Here is a 27,277-nt window from a genome sequence, read left to right on the forward strand (position 1 = left end):
CCTACCATTTGAGGAATATTACCACCAGAGTTAAACCGTTTCTCTCCCAGACAGACACAGAAAAATGTATACATGCTTTTATTTCCAGTAGGTTGGACTATTGTAATGCGCTACTGTCTGGTCTGCCTAAGAAAACATCTAGTCGGTTACAGCTCGTACAAAACGCAGCAGCATGGGTTCTCACAAAAACCATACAGAGCTCACATTACCCGAATCGTGAAAGCTCTACACTGGTTGCCCGTGTTACAGAATCAATTTTAAAATTATTTTATTGATTTTTAAATTGCTAAATGGCTCTGCCCTCTGACCTGCTTAAGATGTATGTGCTTGCTAGGTCTCTTAGGTCCTCTGACTCTAATCTCTTGGTTGTTTCTAAGGTCAGGACCAAGAGGCACGGTGAGGCAGCATTTGTTTATTACGCCTCTAAGTTGTGGAACAGTCTGCCAGAGAGTCTCAGGGGCTCTAAATCTAAATCAAGCGAAATCTTAAGACACATCTTTTCATAATTGCTTTTTCTGTTTCCTTGTTGTTGTTGTTGCTGTTGTTATTGTGCTTTATTGCTTTTTTCCCTTTTTATAAATACTGTTGTTTGCTTTTGATGTTAAACACTTTGTGCTGCATCTCATGCATGAATTGTGCTATACAAATAAAGTTTATTATTATCATTATTATTATTATTATTATGTAACCCTTTCATCAACAGTTTCTGGTATGCGAATGTCATGAGTGGGGACCTTCTATTAGGTGTGCAGTTGCTATTGTTTTCTTGTTTCATTGACCTTTGAACTGTTGTGTAGGGCCTGGGCTTCAGTATCGTTGGTGGGCAGGACTCGGCACGTGGTCGAATGGGGATTTTCGTCAAGACCATTTTCCCTAACGGAGCTGCAGCAGCTGACGGGCGGCTGAAAGAGGGTAACTGCTAGTTTTCTCTCCGATATCTTTAAAGGGCATTGAGGAAGCATGTAGCAAAGCAGATTGTCCATTTCCACCTGGCCCACTCACTATGACCATCTCTCTTCTCTATCTTTTTCAATGAAAGGGTGCTTTATTGGTATGAAATACGAAAGTACATATTGCCAAAGCAAAGTCAACAAATCCAAATGACAGTGATCCTCCTATATTAAACGGGAGCAAGTGGGCAATGTCTGTTTTTTTTGTTTTTTTTTGTCCCGGCCACAGCTATGCCGTTTCACGTGCGATCGGGCTGAAACTTTCACCCGTGCGGGTGACGGAGCCGGATTTTTTAATTAGGTGATTGCCTTAATCACCTAATGATGTGATATCACCAGTGATGCCATCAGTGATGATGTCATCATCAGTGATGATGTCATCAGTGATGTCATCCGTGATGATGACATCAGTGATCTCATAAAGTCCTGAAAGTGATGTCATCAGTGATGTCACTTGAGCAATTGTGCATTGTGACATCGTTGATGACATCATAGGCATTGTGACATCATCAGTGATGTCATAAGAGCAATGGTGATGTCATCAGTGATGCACAGTTGTGACATCATCAGTGATGTCATAAGAGCAAGGGAGCCTGCACAGCGGGTGAGCTGCAAGGTGGGCAAGGGAGCAAGTGAGCCCGCACAGCGATCGAGCTGCCGCTGCGCGACTGAGCTGCGTATGTGAGCTGCAGGGCCAGCTCGGCGAGCTGCAGGGCAGGCGAGCCCGCGCAGTGGGTGAGCCTAGGAATCGAGCACGATAATAGGCTATACAATTGATATGTCAACACATATACAACAATTAATTAACAGTTGATTGATCTATCTATAACTATATCTATAACTATCTCTCTCAATCCAATTCTTATCTTATAGGAGATGAGCTTCTGGAAGTAAATGGAGAGTCTCTTCAAGGACTTACACATCAACAGGCCATCCAGACCTTCAAGGTAAACCACCTCTTTGCCATCACTACCACCATGATGCCAAGATAAGTAGTTTAGGAAGAATTCTAATACTGTTAGAAGAACATTTGGCAATGGTTTCTCACTCAGAAAGACAGTGAAAAGGGGGGGATAGTTGTATACCCTGATGAAAGCATGTCTGCTGACATGTCATTTAGGACTTTTGGGGCCCTATCTTCGCAAAAGTGGTAATTTAGCGCTTGCGCTCGTTTAACCCTGCGCGCAATGCAAATTGGGGGCGGGCACAAGCGCATGCCTGTTATAATTGTACTGGGCATAGGCGTGCTCAAATGCGTGCTAAAATGTGGGGATACATGGCATTATCCTATCGTCAGCAGCGTGCAATTACTTTGTGCTAAGAGCTTTGAGAAGCACCTCTTAGGCGCTAAAACACTCGCTGCGCTTGAGCGCACCATAATCTTCGCGCTGCACAGCGCAGAAACGTCATTACGCACGGATGTGCCACGCCAGGACATCAATCAATCAATCAACACTTTATTCCAGACACAGAGGCGGTCCATAGTACATCACAATAAAAAAATATACAGAATACAAAACATAATAAAAAATACAGACAGATACAAATTCTGCTGCTAAAATTGGGTAACCAGCAGATTATTCGCTGAGGCAATCAACTATAATTCACTGAGAAACTTTTATCACATTGCCAGGAGGGGTTATGGTAAATGAATTTAGAAAACTTGTACATTGTAGCCTACTTGCAATAGGCTATTCACCTTTACCTGCTATCAACCTGGAGGGTCGTTGGCAACAGAGCCGATCTGTCACAAGCTCTCTCCATCTCTCTCTGTCCTCAGCAGGAGTCGGCAGCTCAATGTTTCGCCGAGTTTTAATTGAGTCCACTGTAAATCCTCCAATCTTTTATTTTGTCTCCAACGTTTACCCGCTGCAAACACGTTTCTATTGTCCCACCCCAGTCAACAAAATAACCCGAATTGCATCAAAACACAGATGTTTTAACAGGTATATGATGTGATGGTGTCGTTATGAGATTGGGATACTATATACAGTCAATAGGCCTACACCTATCCAAATTACACATGGGGAGAATTACAGCATGCCTCACGCAAACTATATTACAGGGACTGCAAGACGGGAATCTGGTTTGATTGACGCCCAGGCATTGCCAGGCCACACCTGTGAATAATTCTGGTGGTTAACACCGCCCAAATCCTGCTTGCCCCATGCAGAAAGGATTTGGCACACCTCTAATCTGTGTTTGCGCCCGTTGTTGTGATGAGTTACGCTCCCCCGCGAGTAATTGCACTGGGCACGCACAAACAGGTGCACAAGTGCAAATAGGGGATAGCGCCTGTACCAAGATAGGGCCCTTGATCTTTGGCATTTCTGTTTCGCAGTGTTATCTTGGCATTTCTTTTATAATGGTTCCTGTTCGTAATTCAATTCTATGGTAACAATGGCGAGACTCAAGCGCCCGGCATGGTTTTGCGCAGCCACGACTTGGAGCCGTGCCGCCGCCGAGCGGCGACAGCGAGACTGTGCATACTCGAACGTAACTCGTTCAAAACACGTCCAAAACGTTATCGTGTCGTTTACCAAGAACTTGCAATCATGTCGGTGGGGGAACATTTTATTGTCCCGGTGAGCCTGCAGAAGGCTTTGCTAGATGAGGGACAAGCACTGTTAAATGAGGAAATGGCATTTCCTCATTCCTCACAACAAAGAGTTGACGGCGCTAGACGGCTCAGAGTGACATTTTCGAGGAGCTGCACGCCCCCTACCCCGAGCTGCGCCGATAGGACGCCCAGCTGCGGCGACCCCCTCGGCGCAGTCAGCGCCGTCGATTTCGCACGAGCATAATTTGCCCTTCAGAGTAGATCCTCCTGATAGAAAGGAGCCAGTTGAGGTGGTTCAGGCATCTAGTAAGGATGCGTCCTGGTCGCCTCCCTAGGGAGGTTTTCCAGGCATGTCCAGCTGGGCGGAGGCCATGGGGCAGACCGAGCACCAGGTGGAGGGATTACATCTCCACACTGGCCTGGGAATGCCTTGGGATCCCCCAGTCAGAGCTGGTTAATGTGGCCTGGGAAAGGGAAGTTTGGGGTCCCCTGCTGGATCTGCTACCTCCACGATCTGGCTCCAGATAAGCGGTTGAAGATGGATGGATGGGAAAAAAAGTGTTAACTTCATAAGAAAGCTTCTTATAAACCATCTTTCTTGGAGGAGGAGAATATTTTATTATTATTATTTTCTGGCATCTTTTGCCTTTATTAGGTAGATGTAAGTGAAGTCAAGTGAATATCACACGAGAGAAAGTGCTGTTGTACTGTAGATCAGCACGGCTGTAAACATAACCACAGCTATGCTGATATACAACAGCACGAGCTTGAGCGTGATATTGCTTTATACAACAGTTGTAAACAATGCTATTCAGCAAGTAGCAGTAGTAGTGGTCCTCATTTGTGAAGATTATCTTGTTGAACACAAAGTTAGCTGTTTCATAAACTTTTGTTAACATAATTTCATGCATTTAACCAAAATTCCCTTCCAAAAATCCCATTCGATTTTTACACGTAAGAGCCGGAACTGCAGGGACTTCTGGGTAAGCCTACAAAAATAAGTCATCCCTGCGGTACTCTATAGACCAGTCATGTGACGTCTCCTTCCCCGAAAGAGAGTTCCCCATTCATTTTATCCATAGACATTTAGAAAAATCCTTATATAACAAGTTTTAAGGCTGGAACCAAGCCAACCAGCAACCTAGTGAATCGTAAAACATTTCACTTGGCGCAAAAACAAAAAATAAAAAGCGGAATAAATCATCACGTGACTGTGTAGCTCTATAGAGAGCCAAAGTTACGCCCCCTTCCGGTTTAGGCATACTGATGATTGATTGATTGATTTAACCTTATGTGTCTTCCCACAGCACCTAAAAAAGATGGTGGTGAGCCTGATTTAACTTCCTGTGCCTTCTCACAGCAACTAAAAAAGGGCGTGGTGACATTGACAGTCCGGACTCGCCTCCGCAGCCCTAGCCTGACACCCTGTCCGACCCCCACCCTCCTCAGCCGCTCCAGCTCACCCAACTCCAACGCCAGTGGGGGAACACCCATCCCATCAGGGTGTGAAGAGGTTGACGGCCGCAGGGTCCAAGGCCCTGGGCCCAAAGACTGTATCATCATGGAGGTCACCCTTAATAAAGGTTAGAATCCCAAGTTATCCAAATTAGGGTTGTGAGTACAGAGTGAGAGTGAGAGTCTTCTCTTGTGATAATTCCTGATTTAAGCCCACATCCATCTATCTATCTATTTATTTATCTATCTATGACACATTGATGGCTTATTACAGAGCACTCAATTAGACAGTCAGTGCCAACAACATCAGGTTCAGCCAGTCAGAAGTCAGACATGCCCACCCAAATAGCGACGAGACAAACATATACCGTAAATTCCGGACTATAAGGCGCACCGGTGTATAAGCCGCACCTTCAAAGTTGACTTTTTCTTATATAAGCCGCACCGGACTATAAGCCGCGGGTGTTTTAATGGTATTTTTTTTTTTTTTTTTTTTTGTGTTTTAACTCATTCAGTGCCAGCCACTTTTGGAGAACGGATGCTCCCAGTGCCAGAGTTTTCAGAGCGTTTTCAGTGATTTCTCGAGGCCCACAGAATATTGTGTGATATTACTATGTAAACACCGAACACGCACAAGAACGAGCTGGCTCTATTGTATCATCAGCAAAAAAAAGTTTATTGATACCATTTTCCGTTCTTTAGTTATGAGCCGGAGAAGATAGGTTGTTTTCAGCGTTTTCAGGCTTTTCAAATTATTAGCTGAGATAATCCGCCTTTTGTGAAATGCAGCATTTCAAGCACATTCACTGAGTCTGAAGATAATATTTTCTGATGTAGTGACGTAGTTGTTGTGTGATGCCCTGCGTGCACCACCCCCCTCCCCCCCTCCCCCCGTAAACTCCTCCCCACACTGCACACAGCCTCACGCAACCATTATATTTTCGGAGTGCTGCGTGTGTGTGCTGCTGTCGGCTCTCAGCGCCACAGCAGGGAAGAGCCAACCCGGATTGCTGAATGGTTTGGCGTCAGGGGCTGCTTTCCTGGCTGCTAATCGGTTGGAGAAACTATACAGACAGACAGACAGACAGACAGGGACAGAGGGGCTCAGTTGTGAGCGCGGATTGACTCCTGTTCGGAGCCAATGTCAGCTCCCGCGACAGAGCAAATGGCTCTGGGAGCATGCATCGGGTTGTCTTTGATCCACGGCTTTTAGGCTGTTTCTCGGACCTGTCTCTAATCTGGACTGCACCGAGCAAGCACTGTCGCCACCTAATGAGTCCGTAAAATAGGTTATACACCTCCAATAGCTACTATAGTTGTACAGGAGCTGCGGAAGGCTTTGATCGACGTCCCACCGTCAAAAAACGCATTGGACGTCGAAGGACGTCCGTGGCATTCTACGTCACTATTTAATTGGACGTCGAAGGACGTCCATGGCATTCAATGAGTTAATGTTTAATTACCATATGTAATGCTCCCATTCATTAACATTTCAACAAAACAACATAACACAACACCACCTGTGTTGTTATTTACAGTGTCATACAGTGTCATACAGTGTCATACAGTGTCATACAGTGTCATACAGTGTGGTGAAAAGAGGGCAAGAGAGGAAATTAAAACAGAAGTGGCTTTATAGTTAGAAAGAGTGCTAAAAAAGAGATTTTTTTTTTTTTTTTTTTTTTTTTTTTTTTTAAATCCATAGATAAGCCGCACCGTTATATAAGCCGCAGGGGCCAAAAAAGGCCAAAAAACGGGAAAAAAGGTGCGGCTTATAGTCCGGAATTTACGGTAAATAACATCTTTGGACCAAGTAAATCAATAATTATATGACTTTGCAACCTGTAATAATTTCAGTCTTCGTTAACTGAAACAATGATCTCCTTCGATATACAGTCGGTTCAAGGTTCAAGTTTATTATTTTTCACAAAAAGGGCGATTTGTGCTGCAGCAAGCATAAAACCCACATAGCAAACATGTAGGTATAAAAGCAATACACCGTAGAAATACACAAACAACATTTCACTGTACAAGTAAGTGTCTCCCATAAGCCATTGAGACATCGGAATTCACTCATACTTAAGACAGTAGGTAGGTCATTTCAGTCATTTCAAAATGACAGTCATTGGACCTGCCATGGAAATATAATGCTGTCTAGAGAGTTAGAGTCACCAGCTGGGGGAAAAACACCTAACCCTAACCCGGAAAACTGGGACATCTGGTCACCCTAGAACAGTGGTCCCCAACCACTGGCCCGCGGACCGGTACTGGGCCACAATGCATTTGGTACCCGGTAGAAAATAAATAAAAATTGAAAAAATACATAGGCTACGATATTATAGGCTGTGTGTGGTAGTTGAAACATAGTTTCAAGTTGACGTTTATTTATGTTTGTAGTTGAAACAAAAACATAAATACTGTAGGCTACATAACAGTACAACACAAAAGGCTGTTATTTACCCTTTGTGGGGGCGACAAAGGGTAAATAACAGCCTTTTGTGTTGTACTGTATGTATGTACTGGTGAGTAAATATATATGTAACTAAAACCATTAAAATTGACAACCGGTCCGCAACTTTTTTTTCCATGTATCTACCGGTCCTTGGCACAAAAAAGGTTGGGAACCCCTGCTCTAGAACATTATTATTCAGTCTGACATTGCCTCCATGTTATACATTTTCTGTGTGGGGGGGTTGACTTTTTCCCAACCAATCACTAGTGACTAACATGTAAGGAGTCTGGACTAGGCTATGTTTAACCCTCATGTCTGGGCGTCAGTCGCTCTAGTATTTGCGGTGTGTCGTCTCTTGTCGGCTTTGATGGCGGCTTGTCGGTGGCTTTTCTGGCTGATTCATGTTGGATCGTCGTTGGTGAGAGAAATCACTGATTGGCTGGTCAGGGATAGAGAAATCACTGATTGGCTGGTCAGAGAGGAGAAGAGAGGAGTCACACACAAAACACTCTGCTCATTTTCCAACTTTAGCTCATCTGATCATGCCAAAACGTTCGACAACAACGTGCCTTTGCGAAAGCCCCTCGACCCTCTCGCTGCACAATACCTCTGTCTCTTCCTTTGTTCTCCCACAAGCAAAACACCAGACAAGGGCTGACAAACGCCAATGCCATTTGCAACTTTTTATCAGACATTCTTGATTAGAAGTAGCTATATTACGAAACCGTTTAAGTGAGCGAAATGGGTAGGCAAATGCTGCTTTGTTTCATGAATCAGGTGTCACCCAGGTGCAGCACGTAGCTACATGCTAGTTGTTTGATGAATCAGGTGTCACCCAGGTGCAGCACGTAGCTAAATGCTAGTTGTTTGATGAATCAGGTGTCACCCAGGTGCAGCACGTAGCTACATGCTAGTTGTTTCATGAATCAGGTGTTACCCAGGTGCAGCACGTAGCTACATGCTAGTTGTTTCGTGAATCAGGTGTCACCCAGGTGCAGCACGTAGCTACATGCTAGTTGTTTCGTGAATCAGGTGTCACCCAGGTGCAGCACGTAGCTACATGCTAGTTGTTTCATGAATCAGGTGTCACCCAGGTGCAGCACGTAGCTACATGCTAGTTGTTTCGTGAATCAGGTGTCACCCAGGTGCAGCACGTAGCTACATGCTAGTTGTTTCGTGAATCAGGTGTCACCCAGGTGCAGCACGTAGCTACATGCTAGTTGTTTCATGAATCAGGTGTCACCCAGGTGCAGCACGTAGCTAAATGCTAGTTGTTTCGTGAATCAGGTGTCACCCAGGTGCAGCACGTAGCTACATGCTAGTTGTTTGATGAATCAGGTGTCACCCAGGTGCAGCACGTAGCTAAATGCTAGTTGTTTCATGAATCAGGTGTCACCCAGGTGCAGCACGTAGCTAAATGCTAGTTGTTTCATGAATCAGGTGTCACCCAGGTGCAGCACGTAGCTACATGCTAGTTGTTTCATGAATCAGGTGTCACCCAGGTGCAGCACGTAGCTACATGCTAGTTGTTTCGTGAATCAGGTGTCACCCAGGTGCAGCACGTAGCTACATGCTAGTTGTTTCGTGAATCAGGTGTCACCCAGGTGCAGCACGTAGCTACATGCTAGTTGTTTGATGAATCAGGTGTCACCCAGGTGCAGCACGTAGCTACATGCTAGTTGTTTCATGAATCAGGTGTCACCCAGGTGCAGCACGTAGCTACATGCTAGTTGTTTCGTGAATCAGGTGTCACCCAGGTGCAGAACGTAGCTACATGCTAGTTGTTTGATGAATCAGGTGTCACCCAGGTGCAGCACGTAGCTAAATGCTAGTTGTTTGATGAATCAGGTGTCACCCAGGTGCAGCACGTAGCTACATGCTAGTTGTTTCGTGAATCAGGTGTCACCCAGGTGCAGCACGTAGCTACATGCTAGTTGTTTCGTGAATCAGGTGTCACCCAGGTGCAGCACGTAGCTACATGCTAGTTGTTTCATGAATCAGGTGTCACCCAGGTGCAGCACGTAGCTACATGCTAGTTGTTTCGTGAATCAGGTGTCACCCAGGTGCAGCACGTAGCTACATGCTAGTTGACCATCGTGTTTGTGGTGTGTTCAAATGACACAGGAGATATGAGCTGATGCATCAGTTGGGTTCTAGTCCTTTCTGGTTTTCTCTGTGTGTCTCTGTAACACCTATTTTAAAAATAGACTAAAGACTTTTATGTTTACCGTCGCTTTTAACTGCTGACAGCTACTATGCAAACCCAATGAGTCCTCTAAGTTTTTAGCTCTTTTTGCAACTGCTGCGCCTGTTGCTTAATGCACTTTTTATACTCTTTTTTTAAAGTTTTGTTGTGATGCTTTTAAATGTCCATTTTATTCTCTTCTTTTCTTTTCTTTTCCTGTCAACCATTTTATGTGAAGCACTTTGAATTGCCTCTGTGTATGAAATGTGCTATACAAATAAACTTGACTTGACTTGACTATTATAATAATATAAAAGCTGATAGGTAATGCTGCAAACTGTAATATATAATGGAATTGACCATTTCGTCTACTGGAGCACAGTGGAATGTTTAAATGAGACTCAGAGACAAGAGTTAATGTGAAATATGCCGTGTTCTTGTATTAATAAAAATAAATAAAAGGATTTGAACAACGTTGTTGGTACCAAAGACAGAAAAAAGACAATAATATCAACAATGGTGCTTTGATATAAAAAAAATAGCAATTGATTTCAAGTTTACTATATCATTTTCTGGGTAAATCTATAGTATCTTGGGTGCACCCTTGTAACCTGAATTTTCAGTTTAATTTATCAACATTTAAATATAAAAAATATAAAAATAAACTAAATAAATACAAACAACGACCCGTCACTGCAGGAAGGTATTCTGCTAGTCAGCCACTAATTCACAGTTCCAGGGAAAGAAAGAGGCAAGTCCATTACGAATAAATGCTTATGCTTATGATGCTTATGATGTAATGATGTGGCTTGCACTCAGTTCTGTAACTGGTTTTATGTTTTTGCTTTTTTTTCTCTACGTTTATTTTATGTGAAACTATTTGTGCTGCTGTCCTGGCCAGGACCCCCTTGCAAAAGAGATTCTGAATCTCAATGGGTTTTTATTCCTGGTTAAATAAAGGTCACTAACTAACTAATAAAGTCCAGAGCAAAAAACAAACCACGCCTTTTAAGCGTAGAATTATTCACATCGTCCTGATTGGAGAACTGCAGTAAACGAATCACAAGCTTCCCTTTCATGCTCCAATTCCTCTTTCATCCCCATCTGTCTCCATATATATTATTCCATATTATTATGCTCCTCAAATCTCACTGCAGTTTAAAGGACGGCTTTTCCGTGGGGAATATGAATATATATTAAATCTCACGCCCCTAAGGTTTTCGAATCCGTTGAAATTTTTGAAATTGGTTTTTCACAGCCAAAGCTATCAACCATCTCTCACATATTTTTTGGCCCAGCCGACGCGTTTTGCGTCATCTGGGCCAAGTCCGCCTTGCGGAAGTCGAGCACCTATGAACTACACTACTTGTGGGCCTGTGCTGCCATGGTCCCGCCTCTAGAGGTCCTCCACGCCCCTTCAGAGGTCTTGAAGAAAAACAAAAGGCAGCCATCTTTTTCCACCGCCTAGCCTATGGTAGCTAATATTAGCTTTCCATAGCTCCTTGCAAAGAGACCATATCTCGGAAACGGAAGCACGGACAGACATGGGACTGGCGGCATTGGAAAGCTCGTCAAATTTTACATCTAGTAACAAAATCAACGCTGAGCAATGTACCCGTTTTTACACATTTTTACATGAAATAGTTACAATATCAGATGCGCGTAACTCCTTGGAAAATGCCTTAAAATGCATGATTTTTTTTTTTTTAAGACATCTCCCGACATATATACTTCGGTTTAAATTTGGTGCAATTTGGAGGCAATTTTATTTTTGATTTATTCTTCTTCTCATAATGTTTTTATGTCGAAGCCTTCTTCTTCTTCTTCTTTGAGTTTTATGGCGGTTGGCAAACATATATGTGCATTACCGCCACCTACTGGAGTTTGATATCAGCCAAATGCCTGAGGCGTGGGCGTGGAATCTAAGGCCACGCGAGCCCAGTGCATTGTGGGAACTGTAGGATTTCGGCTCCACGCACCCGCCCCTCCTGGGAGAACGCTATACGAGAGAGACAAACAACATTACATGGTTTTTGTCAGTCGGGCATTAAAACAAAAGTAACAAACCTTTTTTGAAAATTTTAAGAGCAGAAAGTACACATATTTGTGTTAAAATGTAGAGAGGAAAAGTAAAAAGTTTTCAGAAAAATAAATATTCAGTAAAGTACAGATAACTGAAAATCCTACTTAACTCATTGAGTGCCAAGGACGAGTATAGTCGTCAATTCGAATAGTAACGTAGAGTGCCAAAGACGACTAAAGTCGTCAATTGCGTTTTTTGACGGTGGGACGTGGATCAAAGCCTCGTGCATCTCCTGTAAAAATATTGTAGCTATTGAAGGTGTATAACCTATTTTACGGACCCATTAGGTGGCGACAGTGCTTTCCAGATTAGAGAAAGTTGAGGAAAAAAAGCAGAAAAAGCCCCGTGATGAAAGAGAAACCGATGCATGAGCCAGAGCGGCACAGATTGCTCTGGCTGCCTGGAGCCAACGTTAGCTGCGAACAGCAGTCAATCCGCTCCCACAAATGAGCCCCTCTGTCTCTGCTGCATAGTTTCTCCACACAATTAGCCGCCAGAAAATAAAACCAAAGCCAAACCATTCTCATGAGAATGGTTTGGCTTTTCAGTGTCGCGCTGGGAGCCGGCGCACAAGGCTGAGCGCTCCGAAAATAGACTGGGTGCAGCGCACTTTGAAACGCGCAGCAGAAAGCCTATAATCGGACGCAGCTTCATCCCAGCTCACAACCGAAACCCCAGAAACGCAGACGAACGCGAGCCCGATCCAGACTCCCCCGACGAGCGGCCGCCATCCGAACGTGGATCCGTAAGGCAGCAGAGCCTGCCATAGCAGGCAGCAGAGACTCGCCTGACACACGCAGCAGCCAGCAGAGCGAGCAGAGCCACCAGAGACACTCCCACGGAGGAGGAGTTTGGAGTTGAGGGGGGTGTGAGTGCTGTTTATTGAAGGAAATTACTGTTCAGATGTTTCAGGTCAGAAAATATTAGCTTCAGAGTCAGTGAATGTGCTTGAAATGCTTAATTTCACAAAAGGCTGAATATCTCAGCTTCTAATTTGAAACGCCTGTTTTTGCTGAAAACAACCTATCTTCTCCGGCTCATAACTAAAGAACGGAAAATGGTATCAATAAACTTTTTTTGCTGATGATACAATAGAGTCTCCTCGTTCTTTGTGCGTGTTCGGTGTTTACATAGTAATATCACACAATATTCTGTGGGCCTCGAGAAATCACTGAAAACGCTCTGAAACTCTGGCACTGGGAGCGTCCGTTCTCCAAAAGTGGCTGGCACTCAATGAGTTAAGTACAGTAACAAAGTATTTGCCACAAGACCAGCTTCTTCCCAACCGCCATCAGCCTCACCAACAAGGCCCGGAAACCCCTTCCGCCAAGGACCTCACCAACAACCCCCCCCACACACACACACAAACTCACTACCTCCTCCTAAACTCAACTGAACTCCTCCCCCATAAAACTGTAACTCATATCTAATTTAATGCCTGTTTAACTGGGACTGTAAATTTAATGTACATTCAATGTAAACTCTTATTTAACTCCGACTGTAAATTCATGTAAATCCACTGCCTATTTAACGTCTATTTAACTCAGTCTGTAAATCTCATGTAAATTCAACGTAAATTCATATTTATTATCCACAGAACACTTCACCGCTCATGTACATATTGTATATATTTACTCGATTTGATTGCACTTGCAACTTTGTGATTGTCTTTAGTTATCTTCCTACTTCTTATCTCTGTATATTGATGTGACCCCTACGCTGCATACAGACACTAAGACAAATTCCTCGTATATAACTTGCATACTGTGGCAATAAAAGTGATTCTGATTCTGATTCTAATTAGTTACTTCCCATCTGTGATTTCCTGCGTCTCTGTGTGTTGATGTTGCAGAGCCGGGTGTTGGCCTGGGCATCGGTGCCTGCTGCCTGACCCTGGAGCGTTCTGCTCCTGGCATCTACATCCACAGCCTAGCCCCCGGCTCTGTGGCCAAGATGGACGGCCGGCTCAGGTAAGAGTCGGCGCTTCAGGACAATTCAATCAAATCTGAAAACAGATACACAAGATGCACTCAAACAAAACACAAAACTCTCTCATGCTCACAATTTAGTCTTTCCACTTTGATTCATTAAGATTGGTACACATGATCATATTTTCGGTGGCTTTCGGTGTGCTCAGCAGTAAATATTTGACTTTTGACCCAGGTTGCACTTTTCAGATGATCTTCCAGCCCAAGTAGTTCTCAAACTGAGAACCACTGGTATAGATGCATTTCAACCGCATGGTACTGGCTCATCTCGCCTCGCCTCGCCTTTTTTGGTTTTCCATTGGGCAAGTACCTGCAAGCTGAGGCAATACTTTTCACAACCAGTTGTAGGGGGTGGGCACATTGAGGGGGTACTATTTGCAGTGGAAAACCAACAGGTACTACCAAAAGCGAGTACATACTTAGCTTTCGGAAAACATGCAGAATTACACATGAAATGAACGCAGGGTGCGGACAGAGCCGTATGGGTATCCATATTTAACGTTGAGCATAATTGGGCCTTAAAGCGGCATACTGTATGTGTTGATGTACAAAGGTGGTAGAGAAAGTCATCTTGTGGAAACTCACACGAAATATACCAACAGGAAGTGGCTAACATTACATTCGTCGCTAGCTTCCAGCAAAAACAAACAACAACATAGACTCCAGCAAAAAGTCCACGCAAAAAGAAATTTAAGAAATTTACCACTCGAGGAAGGGGGTTGTGGCCACATTTACCACTGGTACAGGGTTTATGGCACTCGGCGAATACATTTATCCTTCCGCCACAGAATATAGTTCCATTGACGTCCCAGGTTCACTCCGTGACAACTCAAGCTCAGCCAGTTCTCTCTCCCCAATTTCACCATGTCGTTCTTTGTTCACTTCACCTTCATCTTCATCTAACCACTGCTCAAAACTCAATCCACCCAGTAAATCAAACGTTACTACGAAATCGGACATTTCCTTGTTAGAGATTTGTAGACTGACAGGCTAACAGTGGGCGGAGTCAGCACAGGTGTTCTTCATTCATCAGGGAGCGGAGTGATACTGCGGTTGGAGCCGAACTGTAGATTGTTGGCCTATTTACCACTGTTGCTAGCCAATCAGAATCCAGTATTCACTCATGCTGTTGTAGAAATATATTTATCTAGTGAAGCCCGTCTGGCCGGACAGTAGCAATGTGACCGACATCGGGGGAAACTAGAGTCTGGGCTGTGTTTTTGGTTCATGGAGGGACCTTGTTGCTTGTAGCAGCTGTAATGTTGTTTTGGCCGATAACGTTAGCTGCTTGCTAATGGATTTACCACCTGGTCAGAAACCGCTAATAACATTACCGTCTTGTGTGAAGTAATGCAACAGTCGCAAATATGCCTAATGTTACTACCGTTATGCTTATGGTCATGGAACATTGTTTGACTGACTGCATTAGCTGTGGTGGTGAGACTGACTAATATTATAACGTTAGCTTGATGCTATACTAATAGATTTACATTTATAGAAATTACCACCCAGCCCCACTAATAACGTGTTGATAATGAAGTTTTTTTTTTCAAGATTCAAGATTTTATTGTCACTCCGTAGTACAAGTATCACGTGTGAAATTCTTGTGCTGTGGACTCTGTTTACAACATAGTACAAAAATAACAGGGCATATGGGTGCAGGAAAACAACAAGACACACAACAAGCAATAAGGCAGTGTAGTGATAAGACAAGTCAGAGACAGTGGCATATTCACTGCACATAGGTGCATATGGCATGTGCATACTTTAGACATACTTAAACATAGTTGACGTTCTGTTTGCACAGGTGCAAATAGCATATACCGTAAATTCCGGACTATAAGCCGCGGCTTTTTTCCCGTTTTTTGGCCCCTGCGGCTTATATAACGGTGCGTCTTATCTATGGATTTTTTCAGAAAAAAAAAAAAAAATACAAATAAAATCTCTCTTTTTTAGCACTCTTTCTAACTATAAATCCACTTCTGTTTTAATTTCCTCTCTTGCCCTCTTTTCACCACACCGCGGACACTGTGTGCACTGTAAAAATAAACAACGGTGGTGTTGTGTTATGTTGTTTTGTTGAAATGTTACGGTAATACGGTAAATGGGAGCTTCCTCAAACAGCCATCTCTTTCCCGACAATCCCCTCTGTGCGTGACCACTTACATATGGTAATTACGGTAAGCAAACGGCCACTCGGCCATCAACTCCCTCCCCCGACTACCAGGAGAAAATCACAAACTTCGGCGAATTCACACAAAGGAAGATCAAGGAATATTCCATCGAACCGGAGCAGATCATAAATATGGATGAAGTGCCTTTGACGTTCGACCTGCCACTCACTCGGACTGTTAACAAGAAGCGCCCTGGAGGATTCTTTCACCAAAAAAAAGCTTTGCTCGTTCTCGACAGCATGAGAACGAGCAGTAGAAGCAACACTCTCACTTACCATGGGGAAGGTACGCAGAAATTCACACGACGCAGCTTTCAAGTTGAAAGCAGTCAATCTCGCATTAAAAGAGGGAAACAGAGCAGCCGCGCGTAACCTGGGCATCGATGAGTCAATGGTGAGGCGTTGGACGGTGCAGCAGGAGGAACTGTCTCAGCACGGAATATTATAGGAGTGTGAAAACATCCACAATCACCAACGGGTTCCAAAACGCTGGACTGCTGCGGGATGAAGAGGATGACGCCGCCACAGCTGGCGCTGAGGGCCGTCAGAGGCTTCAGAGGCTGTTCGATGCCGACAGTGACGAAGAGGAGTTTGTTGGTTTTGAGTGACAATGAAGGAGAGAGGAGAGTGGTTGACGAAGCCACCCTGAACCTGTTCGTTTCCGACACTGAAGATGAGGACTTTGGTGGTTTCAGTACGCAGGAAGAAGAGGAAGACGAGGATTAGTGACTTGACTTCTCTGGTTACAGGTTTGCTGCACATATAGCCTATTGTTGTGTGATTTTGTCTGGGGATTAGTGACCTGACTTTTGTTTTGTTTTGTTGAAATGTTAATAAATGGGAGCTTCCCCAAACAGCCATCTCTTTCCCGACATTCCTCTCTGTGCACGAACCCTTTCATATGGTAATTAAACATCAAAACACCCGCGGCTTATAGACCGGTGCGGCTTATAGAAGAAAAAAATAGTCAATTTTGGTCCCGCGGCGTATAGACCGGTGCGTCTTATAGTCCGGAATTTACGGTACCTAATTAAACATACAATTAAACATTAGACATACGTAATGGTAGCAGCTACAGTACGGTACAGTACAGCTACTACACTATTTGTGTATGTTAAGGAGTCTCGTGGCTTGCGGGAAGAAACTGTCCCTCAAGCGATTTGTGCGTGCTTTTGGGACCCTGTATCTCCTCCCTGAGGGTAACAGGGAGCACAGGCTGTTGTGGGGATGGTTTGTGTCTTTGATGATCTTCAGGGACCTCCTGAGGCACTGCTGATTATACTGTTCCTGCAGTTCTGGCAGCTCACATCCTGTTACGTGCTGGGCCGCGCGCCTCACTCTTCTTAGCGCCCTGCGGTCCATGGTGGTACAGTTCCCAGGTGGTGAAGCAGCCAGTCAGCAGGCTTTCAATGGTGCCTCTGTAGAAGTCCCTGAGGAGTTCTGGCCTTAGCCCAAATTTCTTTAGGCGCCTGAGTCCGTGTAGTCGCTGTTGGGCCTTTTTGACAACAGTGGCGGTGTGGCTGGCCCATGTCAGGTCCTGGTGGATGTTGACTCCCAGGTACTTGAAGCTGTCCACCCTGTCCACCACTGTGCCGTTGATGGTGATTGGGAGGTGTGTGCCCCCCCCCCCCCTCCTGTAGTCTACAATGATCTCCTTGGTCTTGGAGATGTTCAGAGAGAGGTGGTTGTCCTGGCACCATTGTTCCAGGGCCCCCACCTCCTTTCTGTAGGCCGTCTCGTCGCTCTTGGAGATCAGCCCCACGACTGCTGTGTCATCTGCAAACTTCACGATGGTGTTCGAATATTGAGTCGCCACACAGTCGTGGGTGTAGAGGTCGTACCAGAAGGGGCTGGAGACGCACCCCTGGGGCACTCCTATGCTGATGGTCAGTGGGGAGGAGGTGAGGTTGCCCACTCTCACCACCTGGCGGCGGTCTGTCAGGAATGTAAATAATGTCATAAATATGCTTAAAGGAGAATTTCGTTTTTTTTTAACCTGGACCCATCTCCTGGCATTAATTATGATTTGGCCACTCACCCAGCGATCTCCGCGGCGTTTCTGGCCGTCCTAGCGTTGTTTTGAGATCAATAGCGTCCAAGACAGTCGTAAAATGGAGCTGATTTGGGGCCAAGTGTGAGCCTGTCTTTCCTGCATCTAAATAGCTATTTTTATTCCCGTTTTCGCCACATATCGCCATAATCTGATCCGTCAACATCCACCATAGTGATATTTCCCCCCAGGCTATTTCCTGGTCTCTCCCAGGGACCAAATTACCTCAAACGTGATCTCGGTCACCAAGTCTCGTGAAGTCCCGCGATACTTTCCTGCCGACTGGTCAACTACAGGTCGGACGCTTTGCGGTGGTGGTTTTAGCGTAACCTATGTGGGGTTTGGCATAACCTTCGTTATTTCGAATCCCACATAGGTTACGCCAAACCCCACATAGGTTACGCTAAAACCACCACCGCAAAGCGTCCTACCTGTTTAGTTGACCAGTCGGCAGGAAAGTATCGCGGGACTTCACGAGACTTGGTGACCGAGATCACGTTTGAGGTAATTTGGTCCCTGGGAGAGACCAGGAAATAGCCTGGGGGGAAATATCACTATGGTGGATGTTGACGGATCAGATTATGGCGATATGCGGCGAAAACGGGAATAAAAATAGCTATTTAGATGCAGGAAAGACAGGCTCACACTTGGCCCCAAATCAGCACCATTTTACGACTGACTTGGACGCTATTGATCTCAAAACAACGCTAGGACGGCCAGAAACGCAGCGGAGATCGCTGGGTGAGTGGCCAAATCACAATTAATGCCAGGAGATGGGTCCAGGTTAAAAAAAAACGAAATTCTCCTTTAATGTTACTGTTATGCTTATGGAACATTGTTTGACTGTTCAGTTTGGTCAACTCCAGGCATTAGATGGTACCGGGGGAGCAGGCTCTGAATGCAGTTAGCTGCAGTGAGACTGCACATTATTATAATGTTAGCTTGATGCTAATCGCGGCTAACTAATATTGATTTACATTTATAGAAATTACCACCCAGCTCCACTAATAGCGTTACCGTATTGTGTGGGTAATGAATGTAACAGTCGTAAATATGCCTAACGTTACTGTTATGCGAACATTGTTTGACTGTTCAGTTTGGTCAACTCCAGGCATTAGATGGTACCGTATAATACTGGGGAAGCAGGGTAGTTCCTGGCTCACGCTAACATGAATATCTTTATGCATTTCCCCGCAGCCAATGCAAGCCAAAACACGACCAAACATGCCACAATAGTGTCCGATAATTCATCGAGAATCCTTCCTGGGCATCTCGAGGCTGATCTGACCGATAAATTGTCCAGGTTGCCGTTTTCTTTATGAGTTACAAAGCAACCAACAGTCTGCTGTTGCCATGCAGCTGCTTGTGTGCATGCGAGTATGGTGCCCGCGCGTCAGCTCGTTCACACGCTGCCTGCAGTTACTCTAACGGCCACCAGTGTCAGTAATAGTTAGAACTTACGGATAGGACCTTTTAAAGGGATACTTCACATTTTCTAAAGTCTAGCGCTGTTTGCTACTACTTACCAGTGTTGATGTTGATTCATAGTTATTTCTCAGCACAATCCATGCTGTTCCTCATAGTAGCTCTGGAAAGTTGGGCAAAAATGAATGCTGCCCCCAGGGCAGAAATATGGAGAAAAAGGTGGCATACTAATGCACATGCTCAATAAGCAAGTCATCCTTGTCGCAGCGCATTTTCTATAGTTTCTATACCATTTTCTATATAATGTGTGTGTGTGTGTGTGTGTGTGTGTGTGTGTGTGTGTGTGTGTGTGTGTGTGTGTGTGTGTATGTGACCAAGCAGTGATGATACAATTTATATGCTGGCTCCCCCCCCCCTTTTGTGTTTGTGTGTGTGTGTGTGTGTGTGTGTGGGGGGGGGGGGGTAGTAGTAGTTTTAAGGTACAAATATTCACTGTAACAAGTTGCTTTTTAGCATGCATATTAGTAGCATATTGGCTGTATATTAGTGATTGTGAAGCATGTATTTGTACATGAATCATCTGCTTTAGGGCTTTCAAAATAAAACCCTTATTGTAACATTGGCATTAATATTAATATTGTGTAATGCTTTACAGCCACAGTTTCACTCGTAATCTTAACATCAGGAGTATTTTGATACAAGGTTTGCTGCTTTGTTCGTTGAAATACCTTTTTCTCATCCAACGTCCATCAATAAGCTATTTACTTTTGTTTAAAGTCCCTGGAAACCAAAATCCACAAAAACGTTCTAACTATGTTATTTAGGGTCTTATGTTAGTAATTATGTGCCTCCGAAATTATTATGCATTACTTTCAACCCAAAGCCTTAAAATCAACACTTTTCTACAAGATTCTACAAGATACTTCCTCATTGAAGAGAGCAGTGCGCGAGGTGCTAAAATGCAGGAGCTTATGACGTCATAAGCTCTATATAACCTTTGTACGCGCGCGCAACCCGCAGTCCCGCACATTCTGCCTCCATCTCTCTTCAGAGTTCTAGTGGTCCCACACCTTTTTACAGCTAGCTAACTACGCATTGCGTCAACACAAAGGCTCTTTTAAGAACCAACATCTGTCTATCTATCTATCTATCTGTCTATCTATGTATCTATCTGTCTATCTGCGAGTTTATCGCTTAGACTCGTCGGCGGTGTGTAGGAACCTTGAGAGGGAGAGCTCTCTCCTCTGCCTGCTGTGGCGCTGCTGTGTGTGTGTCAGTGTGTGTGTGCGCGCGTGCAGACAGATAGACAGATAGACAGATGACCGTCAGTCAGTACGCTATGCGCTGCGCGGAGCAACCTTATTTTTACACTCTATGGGAGCAACGCGCGAACACACACACACACACACACAATCTCTATTTCCTTCTCTCTCTCTCCTCTCTCCCTCTCGGAGCAGAGGAGAGAGGTCTGAGAGAGGGACATTTCCCTGCTGCAGACGGGACACGCCCACACAGTCCGCGGGAGAAAATACACTCTAAAATATAATTGATTCTCATGAGTTTTGCCATGACTGTCAAACCTAAATTTATATACTTTGCGACGTTCATCATCGTTCAAATTTGGCTGGTGGCTTATTAACATAGATTCCTGTGATGTGATGAACTCAAAATGCTAAATAATAATAAAATATTTCTGGTTTCCAGGGACTTTAAGTAATATTATTTTGAAAGTTTTAACAGGAATTTTCCCAGCTCATCATGAAAATTGACTGGTGGAGATGCGCTCCCGTTAACAACACAAGACAGATGCACGCTTCTCCACAACGCACCCCCGATACAATGAGCCCCTGCCCCTGCCCCTCTAACATCCTCTGCACGTGCCTTGGACCCCTGAATTTAATCAAAATTGTATTGTGGCAGACTGTGATATCAGCAAATATCATATCGTTGGCCAAATAATCTATAGATTATTGTATCGTGATGAAACTTGTGATTTACCCCCCTATCGCTGATGTGACGAAAGTGGCATTGAGGTAAATAACCTATATATTATTAGATTGTGATTAAACGTGTGATTTACATCCCTATCACTGATGTGATGGAAGTGGTGTTGAGGTTTTAAAATACCGGTATATTGAAAAGGTCTTAAAAAATATTGAATTTAACTTCAGGATTCCTGCATATACCCTGGAATTGGACATGTAGTCTTTGGCAGTGCTGTGCTGACATTCCTGCTTGTGTGTAGTCGTGGAGACCAGGTGTTGGAGGTGGACTCGGTCAGTCTTCGTCATGCCGCTCTGAGCGAAGCCTATGCCGTCCTCAGTGAATGTGGCCCTGGACCAGTCAGCCTCATTATCAGCAGACATCCCAACCCCAAGGTACAATGTGCTCCATGTCTCATACATTTACTAATTCTCCCTTCATATTTCCAATTTATTAGGTACACATAGCTAGTAGGTCTGGATTCAGCAACAAATGCTCCACAGGGATCTTGTTGCATGTTGATGAGATCCCAGTGTTTCCTCTAGTAGCTAATGTAATGCAGGAGCCACTGGTGCTATTTTTGTTAGTGTATGTGTGAGTTTGGCTTGTCTATCCCCAGGTATTTTTGTTAGTGTATGTGTGAGTTTGGCCTGTCTATCCCCAGGTATTTTTGTTAGTGTATGTGTGAGTTTGGCCTGTCTTTCCCCAGGTATTTTTGTTAGTGTATGCGTGAGTTTGGCTTTTCTAGCCCCAGGTATTTTTGTTAGTGTATGCGTGAGTTTGGCTTTTCTATCCCCAGGTATTTTTGTTAGTGTATGCGTGAGTTTGGCTTTTCTATCCCCAGGTATTTTTGTTAGTGTATGTGTGAGTTTGGCCTGTCTTTCCCCAGGTATTTTTATGCCTCTGCCGGCAATAGCCAGGCCGGAGGCATTATGGATCCGGGTTGTCCATCCGTACGTACGTACGTACGTACGTCCGTCCGTACGATGTTCATTAACTCATTGAGTGCCAATGACGTCTAAAGACGTCAATTCAAATAGTAACGTAGAGTGCCAATGACGTCTAAAGACGTCAATTGCGTTTTTTGACGGTGGGACGTGGATCAAAGCCTGATGCATCTCCTGTAAAAATATGGGGGATGTTGAAGGTGTATAAGCTATTTTACGGACCCATTAGGTGGCGACAGTGCTCTCCAGATTAGAGAAGGGCGAGGAAAAACAGCAAAGATGCCGTGATGAAAGGGAAACCGATGCATGCTGGAGCCAGAGCGGCACAGATTGCTCTGGCTGGAGCCAACGTTAGCTGCGAACAGCAGCCAATCCGCTCCCACAACTGAGCCCCTCCATCTCCGCTGCGACAGTCCCTCCACACGATCAGCCGCCAGAAAAGGAGCACCCGACACCGAAAAGCCAAACCCTGGCGAAAAGCCAAACCTTTGGCTTTTCGGTGTCGCGCTGGGAGGGCGCACAAAAACGGCGGAGGGATCCGAAAACAGACGCCCGCTGCAGCGCACGGGGGTGAGTTTCTCCAAGCTCCAGCATGCAGGCTGTGTGTCAGTGTGGGGATGAGTCTCTGCCAGCAACGGCATGCAGGCTGTGTGTTAGTGTGGGAGTGAGTTTCTGCCAGCTCCAGCATGCAAAGATCCGTCGCCTGACGCAGGCAGCAGAGACCCGAGCAGAGCCACCAGAGACACTCCCACGGAGGAGGAGCCTGCAGCCGAGGGGGGTGGGGCACGCAGGGCACCACACAACACCCACCCAGACAGCAGGCTCGATGGACAGATTGGCAAACACAAGCTAGAATACCTGATGCCCACCAGCAGTAAATCAAGACCAGCAAGAAGGTGTAGGGTCTGCGCACGCAGGGGCCAGCGCTGCTGGTTGCAGCTAAAAAATATTATTTTGCCATCAAAATTCCTTTGTTTTCGCTGTTTTATTGAAGGAAATTATTTTTGAGGTGTCACTACATCAGAAAATATTAGCTTCAGAGTCAGTGATGTGCTTGAAATGCTTCATTTCACAAAAGGCTCATTATCTCAGCTTCTAGTTTGAAGCGTCTGTTTTTGGTGAAACCAACCTATCTTCTACTGCTGATAACTAAAGAACGGAAAATTATATCAATAAACTTTTTTTTGCTGATGATACAAGAGAGTCTCATCGTTCTTTGGGCGTGTTCGGTGTTTACATAGTAATATCACACAATATTCTGTGGGTCTTGAGAAATCACTGAAAATGCTCTGAAAGGGCTGGCACTGGGAGCATCCGTTTTCCAGAAGTGGCTGGCAGCCAATGAGTAAACGCGATATCTGAGGAACACCTTGATGGAATTTCATCAAATTTGCCTCAAACATCGACTTAGACTGAAGGATGATCCGATTAGATTTTGGTGGTCAAAGGTCAAAGGCCAACAGTGTTGGGAAAGTTACTGAAAATTGGTAATTAGTTACAGTTACTAGTTACTTCTCTCAAAAGGTAATTTAATTACTTTAAAGTTACCAGTTACTTCAAAGTAATTAGTTACTAGGGAAAGTAACTTTTTCCGTTACTTTTAAAAGTCCACTTCGATTGTTATTAATGCACACATTATGTTAGTGTTGCTGTGCCATAGTGTGGCATTGAACCTTCGCTTATTGGGGAGACTTATAGCCTATCAAGGTCATTAGCCTCTGGGGCTCTGGCTGCAGCTCTCTCCCCGGACTAGGTCTGAGGATCAGAAACTGGGTAATCCTCTGAAGTTGTCCGTTATTTTCATGTCCTAAAGTAACTAGTAACTAGCCCAGTTACTATTTTAGTAACTGTAACAGAGTTACTGAATTTGAAAAAGTAATTAGTTAGATTACTAGTTAGTGAAAAAAGTAGTTAAGTTACAGTAACTAGTTACTTAGTAACTAGTTACTCCCAACACTGAAGGCCAAGGTCACTGTGACCTCTCGATCGCCATTTTCAAGCTTGTTAGCGCAACATCTCAGAAATGTTTTGACGGAGTTTCATCAAATTTGCCTCAAACATTGACTTGGACTCAAGGATGAACTGATTAGATTTTCATGGTCAAAGGTCAAAGGTCAAGGTCACTGTGACCTCACGAATGCCATTCCCAAGTTCGTTAAAGCGTTACCTCAAGAACGGCTTGATGGAATTTCTGCCAATTTGGCTCAAACATCGACTTGGGCGCAAGGATGAAAGGATTACATTTTGGTGATCAAAGGTCAAGGTCACTGTGCCCTCTCCAACGCCATTTTCAAGCTTGTTAATGCCATATCTCAGGAATGCCTTGACGGAATTTCATAAAATTTGCCTCAAACATTAACTTGGCCTCAAGGATGAACTGATTACATTTTGGTGGTCAAACTTCAAGGTCACTGTGACCTCACGAACGCCATTCCCAAGTTGGTTAACGCAATATCTCAAGAACGGCTTGATAGAATTTCTTCTGATTTGGCTCAAACATCGACTTGGACGCAAGGATGAACTGATTCCATTTTGGTTATCAAAGGTCAAGGTCACTGTGACCTCTCGAATGCTATTTTCAAGCTTGTCAATGCGATATCTCAGGAATGTCTTGATGGAATTTCTTCGAATTTGCCTCAAACGTCCACTTGGACTCAAGGATGAACTGATTACATTTTGGTGGTCAAAGTTCAAAGTCACTGTGACCTCACACACCCAATTTCCAAGCTCTGTAACGCAACATCTCAGGAGTGCCTTGAGGGAATTTCTTCCAATTTGCCTCAAATGGTGATTTGGACTTAAGAATTAACTAATGGCGGAGGCATAAGTCCGCGTTGCGGTCGTTCTTGTTGTTAGTGTATGTGTGAGTTTGGCCTGTCTTTCCCCAGGTATTTTTGTTAGTGTATGTGTGAGTTTGGCCTGTCTTTCCCCAGGTATTTTTGTTAGTGTATGTGTGAGTTTGGCCTGTCTTTCCCCAGGTATTTTTGTTAGTGTATGTGTGAGTTTGGCCTGTCTTTCCCCAAGTATTTTTGTTAGTGTATGTGTGAGTTTGACTTGTCTTTCCCCAGGTATTTTTGTTAGTGTATGTGTGAGTTTGGCCTGTCTTTCCCCAGGTATTTTTGTTAGTGTATGTGTGAGTTTGGCCTGTCTTTCCCCGGGTATTTTTGTTAGTGTATGTGTGAGTTTGGCCTGTCTTTCCCCAGGTATTTTTGTTAGTGTATGTGTGAGTTTGGCCTGTCTTTCCCCAGGTATTTTTGCTAGTGTATGTGTGAGTTTGGCCTGTCTTTCCCCAGGTATTTTTGTTAGTGTATGCATGAGTTTGACTTGTCTTTCCCCAGGTATTTTTGTTAGTGTATGTGTGAGTTTGGCCTGTCTTTCCCCAGGTATTTTTGTTAGTGTATGTGTGAGTTTGGCCTGTCTTTCCCCAGGTATTTTTGTTAGTGTATGTGTGAGTTTGGCCTGTCTTTCCCCAGGTATTTTTGTTAGTGTATGTGTGAGTTTGACTTGTCTTTCCCCAGGTATCAGAGCAGGAGATGGACCATGTTATAGCTCGATCCACACACAGGGACAACATGAGCAAGGACGGACACTCATCTCACACTTTAGGTCTTTACTTCGTCTCACTCTTTTATTTACTCTTGCTCAATCATGTTTTTATAGGTTATTTTGGCTGCTGAAATGCAATGTTCAACTTACATTTAATGGAATGCTAGGGGTCAGTTCAGGGTTGTTGTTTAGTTTTGGGTATCAAACTCATCAGGATTTGTTTTACATTGCCTGAATCTGCAGGAGTCCCTTCCAAGAGTCCCTCCCCAACAGTGAAGGCAAAGCAGGGAGAGGGTTCCCCTGCTCTCAGCTGGACCATGAAGAGGTTCCTTGAGCCTGCCAGTAGGGTAAGTATTTATGTATACAGTATATAGTCAAGACAGTCTCTGTTATTTTATTTCTATAGTCAATGCAGTCTATGTTATGTTATTTATATATATAGTCAATACTGTACAGTCTCTGTTGTTATGTTTGGTTACGTATTTATATATATAGTCAATACATCATCTTGCTTTTAGATATCATTTGATTTGGTTTGTTTGTGGCTATTTTAAACTTTGATTTTCATTATTGTATTTACCTCCTTCTAAGTTTCTGTCTTTTGGTGATGGGAAAACTTAGCAGTAAGTAATTGGATACAGCAAAAAAAGTATCATAAATAAATAAGAGAACAGTGCCCTTCGCCCATTGTTATCCATGATTCAAACACTCTCACTCTGACTAATCATTACTACCATTGGCCAGAAATTAAATCTATTGAAACAGTCACAAGGTACTCTCCTCCGTTCACTGCCAAAAAATACGTTGGGACTAAAGTCAAGCTCAAACAGATTTTTAAAACGAATTGCCAAAATCAGAACTTCATAGGTGCAAGTTAAAATGAAAACAATGACTCTTCTTCTTCTACTCCTTTTCATGTCTTTCTTCTTCTGTGGTTTGCCCCCCTCTCTGCAGCAGGGCTCACTGAGCTCAGAAACAGAGCTAGCTCAGTACTTTTCGCAGGAAGTGGCCGGCCATTCCTCCCTGTCTGAATCCATGTTGATGGCCTTGAGCAGTGATGACATGCCCCACCATAGGGGCTGCAGTGCCTCAGTGGTCAACTCTTCCCCACAGCCACACGGTACGCTCCACCACAACCCCTCCCCACAGCCACACGGTATGCTCCACCACAACCCCTCCCCACAGCCACATGGTACATTTCACCACAACCCCTCCCCACAGCCACACGGTACACTTCACCACAACCCCTCCCCACAGCCACATGGTACATTTCACCACAGCCCCTCCCCACAGCCACATAGTACACTTCACCACAACCCCTCCCCACAGCCACACGGTACACTTCACCACAACCCCTCCCCACAGCCACACGGTACACTTCACCACAACCCCTCCCCACAGCCACATGGTACATTTCACCACAACCCCTCCCCACAGCCACACGGTACATTTCACCACAACCCCTCCCCACAGCCACACG

At 44.4% G+C, this 27,277-nt stretch overlaps 1 protein-coding gene across 1 annotated transcript in view; it reads left to right on the forward strand.

The window, feature by feature from the left end:
* Positions 1 to 27,277, forward strand: part of pdzd2 (PDZ domain containing 2) — a gene marked incomplete at its 5' end in the record, with an annotated part of 174,875 nt that overhangs the window by 104,097 nt on the left and 43,501 nt on the right. Inside the window, 8 exons of the mRNA XM_083645507.1 lie at positions 798 to 912; positions 1,824 to 1,897; positions 4,871 to 5,093; positions 13,538 to 13,655; positions 21,567 to 21,699; positions 25,770 to 25,857; positions 26,041 to 26,144; positions 26,752 to 26,917. Of these exons, the coding sequence (XP_083501633.1) occupies positions 798 to 912; positions 1,824 to 1,897; positions 4,871 to 5,093; positions 13,538 to 13,655; positions 21,567 to 21,699; positions 25,770 to 25,857; positions 26,041 to 26,144; positions 26,752 to 26,917 (1,021 nt within the window). The remainder of the gene's footprint in view (positions 1 to 797; positions 913 to 1,823; positions 1,898 to 4,870; positions 5,094 to 13,537; positions 13,656 to 21,566; positions 21,700 to 25,769; positions 25,858 to 26,040; positions 26,145 to 26,751; positions 26,918 to 27,277) is intronic.

The sequence above is a fragment of the Poromitra crassiceps genome (assembly GCF_964638095.1).
Source record: "Poromitra crassiceps genome assembly, chromosome: 10".
Lineage (NCBI taxonomy): Eukaryota > Metazoa > Chordata > Actinopteri > Beryciformes > Melamphaidae > Poromitra > Poromitra crassiceps.